General features: G+C 35.9%; 1 protein-coding gene across 3 annotated transcripts in view; it reads right to left on the reverse strand.

The window, feature by feature from the left end:
- Positions 1–10,282, reverse strand: part of LOC128662561 (complement C3) — a 568,605-nt gene that overhangs the window by 160,951 nt on the left and 397,372 nt on the right. For all 3 annotated transcript variants that reach the window (XM_053716362.1, XM_053716361.1, XM_053716360.1), the window contains one exon: positions 5,565–5,768. In XM_053716362.1, coding sequence (XP_053572337.1) covers positions 5,565–5,768 — 204 coding nt within the window. The remainder of the gene's footprint in view (positions 1–5,564; positions 5,769–10,282) is intronic.

Below are 10,282 nucleotides of genomic sequence, written 5' to 3' on the forward strand. Positions count from 1 at the left end.
CTGATTACACAGCTTTATTTCATGTATGAGCACTGATAGTATTCCCAGTGAAGAAAATATTGTTAGTCTTAGTGAAGGGGCTATCCTGGGTAAACGTAAGACTGCAGCAGTCATTTAAGGGCAGACATGTGGTGTAGTGTTGCCAGGTTGGGGTGAAGGTTCCCCTGATACAATACAATTCTCTTTTGTTCTGTTTCGTTGGTTTTGTTGTTTTAGTTTGTTAAAATGTGTGTTAATCGTAAGTAAAAAACCCTGTTACATTTAAAAAAAAAAAAAAATAGTAAAAAGTAATCAACACCATGGCCCTTTTTGTAATAAGTATCATACTAAATGGTCCCACCTAACTCAAAACAAAAGGGTCCAATATATGGCCAGAGGGTGGCTCTTGGAACCTAGATAAAATAAATACACTAAGTAATGTTTTAACAGAGGTTTTAAAAAAGATCAACCCTACATCAGAAGAGTGGAAAGCATATTTTAAATGGAATACTGAGGCAGTAAAAAGACAGTGTGAGTCTTTAAAGGCTTCGCTAGTGGATAATTATCAAAAAGAAATTACAAAATTAGAATTAAATCTCCCAGTAAGGGAAGAAAAAGAGCAAAAAAATAAGAAAAAGAGTGCAAGGGGTAAAAGAATAAAATGTTTCAAATGTGGAGAAGTGGGACACATGAGAAAAGATTGTTGGTCACTCACTCCAGCAGCACAAAAACACAGACACAAGAGCTGCATGTAAGAGGGAGGGGTATAGGAATACTGATAGGACTGGTAAATGAATGTGTTAGAAAAGTTTGTGTTTGAATGATTAAAAGATTAAGTAATAACTTAAGAACTGTGCTTTATATTCCTTAAGTGACATTTTAAGTAGGGTAAATCATGTTTTAGTGTTTGTTATCAGGGAGTACCCATGGACAAAGTAAGTGTATATTATACAATTTTGTGATAATGGGCATAATTGAGAGGAAATGTATTCATTTGTCAGAATGTATTGCTCATGAAAATGTGTATAAATATTGAAGAGGTGCTGGAGGTATGTAAGGAGATATTAGACGTTTGTATGGTAGGGTTTTTCCACCTTAGGAGTGAATATTTTTGAAGTTTTAATTAGTGGTTCATTGTCAGTGTTCGATGTGTCTCTGCTGTATGATTTTGTCAGAGCAATAGTGCACAATGTGTAGTTTAAGGTAAATGTTGTATTTTGAACTTTTGTGTGTATAAGGTTTATTGTGTTCTCCACTGAAATTACACAGAATTATTGATGGTAAATTATATGCTGTAAATGTTCTTATATATACATATTGTCTTGTATTGATTTGCAGAACTGGCCAGCTGCAATAAATATGCAAAGACAATATTTAGTGCAAATAATATTTAGTGGATGAATACAATTAAACCAGGTATAATATTAATGATGTTTGTATATGGTCGTTTAATTTCTTTTACTTAATTTTTCAAGTGGAATAAAATGTTTTAACTCTAGAAAAAATGTGACAGATAAACTTTGATCAGTCAGACAGTAAAAAACATAGGAGCTGCGCCGGTGTTATAAGAAAAAGGAGGGGGAGAGGGGACTGTTTACGAAGAATGCAGACTCTGTCAGTTCTTGTTAGACAAAGCACATATCCCCTTGTAAATATAGTTAAAAGCTGTAATGATTACTTTAGTTGGGAATAAGGGTATATCATACCACATATTAGAACCTTTGAGTGTAACTGTAGGTCCTGAAACAGAATGACATGTTCCAAAACTGTTCAATAATGTATTTAGGAAAGACTTACTTTGTAAACTAGGGAAAGTTTTCCTTAATGTGTCTAGAGGGGAACAAGAAAGTGTATAGCTGCCTTGGAGTAATAATTGCAGAATCTATGTGTTAAAGATTTGTGACTAATAAAATCGTCAGGGGGAAAGTTTATTGAAATTAAAGGGACTGTGTATTTGACATTTTTATTGTTTAAAAAATAAAATAATAGATTGTCCCTTTGTTACCCATTCCCCAGTTTTACATGATCAACATGGTTGTGTTGATAAACTTTTTTTTTTACCGCTGTGATTACTTAGCATCCAGATCTCTGCAGACTACCCACTTATCTCAGTGCTTTTTTATAAACTTGCAATTTGACCAATTAGTGCTGACTCTTGCGTCAATGAATGCTGTATAGGTAGCACAGTTTAACTAGCAGTGCATTAATTAACTTTTCACAGCCAGACAGTGAAATAAGAAGCAGCCTACAAGTTCTTAGAAATCAGCGCCTATGAGCCTGCCTAGTTTTAGCCTTTAACAGGGAATATCAAGCGAACCAAGCAAATTTGATGATAAATTAAATTTTAAAGTTGTTTGGAATAGCATGCCCTATCTAAATCATTAAAGTTCAATTTTACTGATCCTTTAAAGAGAAACATAAATTACCCTGTATTCTACAATACCCCCTGTAAAATGCTGGTGACTATTAGTTTAACATTGCTCAGAAACAGGCTGTAAATATAATATCTGTGATGTTGATTTTGGAGACTATGACATACAACTAACATCAATGCTTAAGTCTTTCCATATCCAGGTACATGCTGCACAGTTACAGAATGATAATCGTGTAGTGCATGCCATCTCACCTGGTGATCTTATAATGGTTGAAAGTTTTTCCAGAAAAATACCTATAGAGCCAAAGTAGAAGGGGCCTGTCTGTGTATTATTTATCACAAATACAGCCACTGAAGTCACCGAAGTTAAATCATGGATCTCACTACAAATTGGTATACCACAGACTGATCCTATCGCTGGCAAGGAAATCCATAAAGACTGAGCCTTTGGGAAGTATCATTCTCTGATAGTGCTTGATTATTTCCTGAATGTTTAAAGCTAATGAACTCATTTTTTATTTTTCATTATAATTTCTGTATGCCGCATTTACACCCTAGTGATGTTTTTACTGGTGTGTAAAGTAATTCTCTGTTTTATAAAGCTTTTAGTAATCACTCAAATGTTAGAAATTACTGTTTGTATGATTTATTCATTCTATTACTGTGTAATTGTATATCAAACTCACCATGCATCCTTTTATATTTTGGGTATTCTCATTGTTCCCAGTTATGTCTGCCATACCACCCCATGGGAACAAGACAATGCATTTTTTTATTGTTACTGCCACACTGATGGTACAGGTGCCTGTTGGATCTGTGGTTTCATACCACATATCCATGAGTCTGGTACCTCTGTATTAATGTTCTTTTAGTTAAAATACTATTAAATTAGGCATTTCAACAATGTATAGAATGTTACACTAATGACAATGAAACATTACTATACATTCATTTTTATTTTGCTTTCATTTTTTGTAAAGTACATATAAAAAGTGTACTTGTTAAATGTTCTCCCAGTGATGATTGGGTTAATTATTTTAGCTAATGTATCTGGGAGGTTTTGTATATTGCTCCTTCCCCACATTCTCTATTTGTTTTTGTTTTTGTTTATTTTCAGATGGATTATTAGTTTTGCATTCATTTCAATAGCAGTGAGCATTCAAGGTAGTTAGGTGTTAATATAATTGTGCTTAAATACGTATATACTTATGTTTAGCTATTAGATATAGATTACAAAACCTGTGCAACCACAGTCTCTTAAAGGGACAGTATACTAAAAAGAATGTTTTTATATTAATCTATTTTAGACTTGTTATACCAGCTGCAGAGTATAAAATATATGTTATCTATATGAAGTAGCTGGTTTTGTGCTTTTAAACCACATCCTATTACAATGTGTTGAGCTTCAGGTAATGCCATATCTCATTATGTTTGTTTACAGACACTTGCTTCCTTATCTTTTATTATGTGGAAAACCAAAGCTCAATACTTAGATAGAACAAATGGAAAAATTATAATGTTATTACTTAACTATCCTGCATGATATTAGGTTTAGTGTTTTGGATTTTGATTTGACTTTTGGCCTGTCAGGATGGCTGCGTAAATTGGGGGTACAGATACTGCAAGGTTTGCTAATCTTTGTCATACTAATTGTTTTTCTTTCTCTTGTAGTAATCTGTCTCAAATTAATGCTACACAAGCTCTGTAACCTCGTCAGCCCAGCAACCAGCAGACTGATGCCCTCCTGTGAAGCTCCAGCCTTGTGTGTGCCCCATTGCCATGACCACGGCAACTCTGCACTGCAGTTTGACTAAATCCAACTAAATCATATTGCTGTTTGATGCTATTGTCAGAGTTTAACAGCATCAGAGGAGGGACTGTTGAAAATAATAAACAATATCTGTAACTGTTTTTTCTTCAGTGCTTTGTGAGGTCTGAATGGGTTAATTTCTATGCAGGCATTGTTAGTCAGGAGAGGCCAGTCTTGCTTAAGGGGCAATGATTTATGGTAGCTAGTGTATGTCTGTTATTCCTCCTAAATCTAATCCTTTCCTATCCTTGTATCTGAGCATTCAATTCCCGTGTTGTCCTGGTAGGCCAAACATATGTGAGTATATGGATGGATGTATACCATAAATTAGTAAGCTTGTAGAATGATATGCTTTTTACACAGCTCTCTTTGTTAACATAAGAGCAGAAATTAGTTCATCCCTGACCTTTGCCCTTTTTTGATATACGGTCAGACAGTTAAACCAGCTACTTTGAGGAATAGAACTTAGTGAATGGAATTGTGTCTAAACTGTATTTTTTACTTATGTTATAACCATATTTGGTAAAAACCCTTGCATTTTAGCTGGCCAATCATAAACTGTATTAGCCTAGATATGGAGTCCAGAAATGCCCTGCCTCCTGTGTATAAATGATTGGGAAGGGGACTGACCCCCCCAGAGAAAACTTTGTATTCATTCTTTCCTCACTGCAGTGTGTTTTTCAATAAATGAACCCTCTTTAACCTGTCGTGGTCTGAAGAGTTATTCAGTCCAGGGTGAATATCACCAACATGCCTCACCCCAGAGATCAAGAGCACAGCTGAAACAAAAGGTTAATTAATACAAATAAATGCTAGATGTAATAAGACTCATGTACTTACCTACATAACTACATGCTCTCATATACCTATACATTCACTCTGAACCACTAAACTGATGATAGAGGTATGTTCAGAGCCCAGATAATGAGTTTGTTACATTCATATTAAGTCCATGGTGCTTTTTACTAGTAGTAAGAGTAATACTAATGTTGGAACATCTGTATGGCAGAGTGTAACTATTTTTTATATTTCATAAAAAAATTATAATAAACTACCAAATTCATTATTATCATTGGTTGATAATTCATTTTGGAAGTATCTAGAATGTTACTGTCCCCCCCCATAATTAACTAGTTTATCAGTTTTGGATTTATCATATTCTAATTTTGGAGTTGCTAATCATCCAGATGAAGTTATATTTGGGAGCCATATCATGTGTTTTAGCGTGCTGTTATTTTTCCCTTTGACAAACAAGCTAAAGGGCTTCCTATGACGACTTATTGTCCTGCAAAGTGTTGGGGTGTTTAAATGTTACATGGATACTTTCCACAGACACCCCAGCCTGAAGGTCACAATGATATACTCCCTGCTTCATACTAGTACATTTTGCTAAAAACTTACCCATTGTAATGTACTCAATGGCCTCTAATATTTTGTTTGCACCAACTTGGCCCCAATCTCCAACTGTGTCTAAATAATATGTGGTAAATGTACTGTAGGCCATCTTCATTATATTTTCTTCTCCAGATCCTGATGGCTTTATCAGCAGGCTGCTCAGGTCATAAGCTCCAATTATGGCATTAAAAATCTTACTTTTTTCATACCCTGAATGTGGGAGAGAAAAGACAGTGAGACTAGACCCAGAGAGGGAGTTATGTAAGATCAGACTCAAAGCTCAGAGTCATGTATAACCAGTCAGGAGAGAGAGATAGGCATGTAAAGCCGAACTCAAATCAGAGATAATCATGTGAAACCAGTTAGAGCAGTGAGAGTTATGTAAGGCTAGACTCACACCATGAGCAAAGAGAGGTTTGTTAGGCCAAACCCAAAGAAGAGAGAGAGTTATGTGAGACAAAACCAGTAGAAAAGTGAGCATCATGCATAATGTGACCAAGAGCAGACAGAGATGTAAGTCATTTGAGACCTGACCTTGAGCAGAGAGAGGGTTATGAATATGTTAGATTAGATCCATAGGAGACAAAAAGTAATGTGAGAACAAATTATAAGCAGAGGGAGAATCATGTGTGATTAGACCATGAACAGAGTTAAGGAGCTATGTGAGACCATATCAAGAGAACAGAGAGCACCTTGTAAGACAAAACCCTAAGCCGAGAGAGTTCTGTGACACCAGATCAGGTGTAGACAAATAGAAAGATCTTGTGAAATCAGACCCTGAGCAGAGAGATAGAGTTATGTGACGCTTTATATATATACAGGTATACCTCACTTTACAGCGCTTCGCTAATACAGAGCTTTGTGGAGCTGAAGTTCAGCCTCCAAAGATTTTGAAAGTGCTGTACTCATCATGAGTTTGCGAGAAAAGTAACTGACACCATTTTGTTATGCACAGTTCACTCTGTTTACAGCATTACAGTGCAATCTGTGTCATAGGCCCATATTTATCAAGCTCCGTACGGAGCTTGAAGGGCCGTGTTTCTGGTGAGTCTTCTGGCTCGCCAGAAACACAAGTTATGAAGCAGCGGTCTAAAGACTGCTGCTCCATAACCCTGTCTGCCTGCTCTGAGCAGGCGGACAGGAATTGCCGGAAATCAACCCGATCGAGTACGATCGGGTTGATTGACACCTCCCTGCTGGCAGCCGATTGGCCGCGAGTCAGCAGGGGGCGGCGTTGCACCAGCAGCTCTTGTGAGCTGCTGGTACAATGTTAAATGCGGAGAGCGTATTGCTCTCTGCATTCAGCGAGGTCTTGCAGACCTGATCCGCACTGTCGGATCAGGTCCGCAAGACCTTTGATAAATAGGGGCATCAGTGTTATAGTCTGGCAAATTGTACTACAGTAATTGTCACTATTTTACATGTACAATATTTATTGAATACTTATTGAACACTGTGCTGTGCCAGTGTTAAAATAAACGTAGCACTACTGCACCCCTAATATATGTTAGTTCAAACAAGTTTTCAAGTCTTTAAACACACTGGCACGTGGAAAGAAAGCTAAAACTGCCTTGTTTCACTTTAATATATATATAAAAAATGTAAAATATATATTAATATTGAAATAAATGTATAAAAAGGGTTTACAATATGGTATATGTCAAGTTGTTCGACTGTGAAAGACTCAGAAGTGTATATGTGTTTATATGTGCACATATACACACATATATACAGTACACATGTGCACACACACACACACATATATATATATATATATATATATATATATATATATATATATATATATATATATATATATATATATATATATATATATATATAAAATATTTTACCAGGAAGGATACATTGAGATTTCTCTCATTTCAAGTATGTCCTGGTTGCAGAAAACATTGCATTGGTACAATAAAATACAAAAACAATATTAATAGACAATATATACAAAAATTAACATAGAACAGGTGGAAAATATATAATCAACCATGACTGGTGCATTCTGTTTTGAGATATGTATAGAGGGATCTCTTAAAGGATATTAGGAATGGGGAAAGGTTTGAAAGTGTGTGTGAGGTCGTTCCATATTTTTGGTGCTCTGTAGGAAAAGGAGGATCAAGCTGCTTTCTTTTTGTATTGAGGCACGCTAAATAATGTGCTGGTACTAGATCGGTGGTTATAGGAGGTGGGAACAGCCGGGGAGAGCATTCTGCTCAGGTAGGGTGGGAGCTTCCCAGAAAGGCTCTTAAACACAAGGCAAGAAAGATGGAGGGTGCGTCTGGATTCCAGCGACAGTCAGTTTAGTTCTTTTAGCATGTCACAATGGTGGGTCCTGTAGTTACATTGTAGCACAAAGCAGCAGAACAAGTTATACAGTGTATTAAGTTTATTAAGGTGAGTTTGCGGTGCAGGTGCATATACTACGTCCCCATAATCCATGATAGGCATCAGCATTTGCTGTACAATCTTTTCCTTTACTGTAGGGCTGAGGCAAGATTTGTTTCTGTACAGGGCACCTAGTTTTGGATAAAGTTTAGATATTAGTTTTTCTATGTGGAGGCCAAAATATAGATTGGGGTCTAACAAAATACCCAAGTATTTGAAAGAGTGGACTGCAGTCAGTGTGCAATTTGATATCGTTTTGATGCATAGATGGGAATTTTGTAATTTGTGTAATTTAGGAATCGTTCCAAAGATCATTGTGACAGTTGTCTCAGTGTTTAGGAAGAGTTTGTTTTCGTGATCCACTTTTCTACCTCTTGGAGCATATATATATATATATATATATATATATATATATATATATATATATATATACACTTGAGCCCTTTCTAGTCAAATACCTTGTCATATAAAATATCAATTTTAAAGAAATTTCATATTTTTATTTAATAGAAATACTTGAAATACCTTTGTTACTCTGTATCCACATGATTAAGGGGTAAAAGCCCGAAACGTTGTGGGCTTTTGTGTTGCCTAATAAACTTGGTGATAAATTATGCTGTTGCCTCTTCTGGTTTTGTCTATTTCTTGGGGTTGCAGGATCCCTGGCAGCGTGCAGTTGGTATATGTGTGCTGGACTTTCTTTGACTTTGGCCAGTTCGAAAGATTAACAGCTTTACTAGGAAGTACAATATAATTATCTGACAAGATTTCTGATGAAACGGTAAACCCGAGAAACGCGTTGTGAGACATTTTTAAAGATTTGTCTTTTATTGATTTTAAATTAAAGCTATTCTATCTTTTACATTTTTGTCACTCTGAGTATATATATCTTTTGGGATGGTTGCTATCACGCACGGTATGTGTAAGGTTTGATTTGGGCTACCTCCATCTCTATGAACCATCACACCCACCAGAATCACTGCAGACACTCAGCCTGAGAGCCATAAGTCTGCTGGACGACTTCCAAATGTCCAGCCTGCTCTCCTTGCACTGTTGAAGTGCTTGGAAATGTGTGAGTATTTTTCTAGCCTTGTTGTTTCGTTATCCTTGGTTGAAGTTATCACACCATTTGGGCGCCCTCTTTACTTCTTGTTGTTTCTCATGTTTGTACAGGAGTTTGTTTGAAGAGGAAGTGACCTACTACACTTTCTGATCATCACTTGGTTAGTTAAGTGGACTTTTTAATTTATCACATCACATTAGATCATAATCTTTTGGGTCTGTCATATGTTATACTGTATGTATATTGTATTATTTTATTGTTTTAGTCTCACTATTTTTGGTGCATTCAGCACTTTTTTGTATGTTTATTTTTTAATAAAATGACTGCACTAAGCAGTATTTTGGGGGTAAAGTTGGCAGCTGTGGGGTGTTAGAAAAAAAAACTGCACTGAAAAGTGTGTTTACCTTGCAGTCTATGGGAACTGTGTGTTCCCAGTAAATATATTCTGTATGTATATGCTTATATACATATATATATACAATTCTGTAATTGTAACTTAGGTTAGGTTTTATTTTACAGGTATATTTGTATTTATTTTAACTTGGAAGTTATTAAATAGAAAATAACTATTTAATAACTATTGTACCTAGTTAAAATAAATACAATCTTGCCTGTAAAATAAAAATAAAACCTAAGATAAATACAATGTAACTATTAGTTATATTGTAGCTATCTTAGGGTTTATTTTACAGGTAAGTATTTAGTTTTAAATAGGAATAATTTAGTTAATGATAGTAATATTTATTTAGATTTATTTAAATTATATTTAAGTTAGGGGGTGTTAGGGTTAGGGTTAGACTTAGGTTTAGGGGTTATTAAATTTAATATAGTGGTGGCGACGTTTGGGGCGGTTTGGGGTTAATAAATATAGGTAGGTGGCGGCGGTGTAGGGGGGGCAGATTAGGGGTTAATAAATATAATGTAGGTGGCGGCAGTGCAGGGGGGCAGATTAGGGTTAATAAATATAATGAAGGTGGCGGCGGTGTAGGGGGGGGTAGATTAGGGGTTAATAAATATAATGTAGGTGGCAGCAGTGTAGGGTGGGCAGATTAGGGGTTAATAAATATAATGTAGGTGGCGGCAGTGTAGGGGGCAGATTAGGGGTTAATAAATATAATGTAGGTGGCGGTGGTTTAGGGGGGCAGATTAGGGGTTAATAAATATAATGTAGGTGGCGGCGGTGTAGGGGGGCAGATTAGGGGTTAATAAATATAATGTAGGTGGGCTCCAGGAGCGGTGGTTTAGGGGTTAAACACTTTATTTA

This window comes from Bombina bombina, chromosome 6 (assembly GCF_027579735.1).
Source record: "Bombina bombina isolate aBomBom1 chromosome 6, aBomBom1.pri, whole genome shotgun sequence".
Taxonomy (NCBI): domain Eukaryota; kingdom Metazoa; phylum Chordata; class Amphibia; order Anura; family Bombinatoridae; genus Bombina; species Bombina bombina.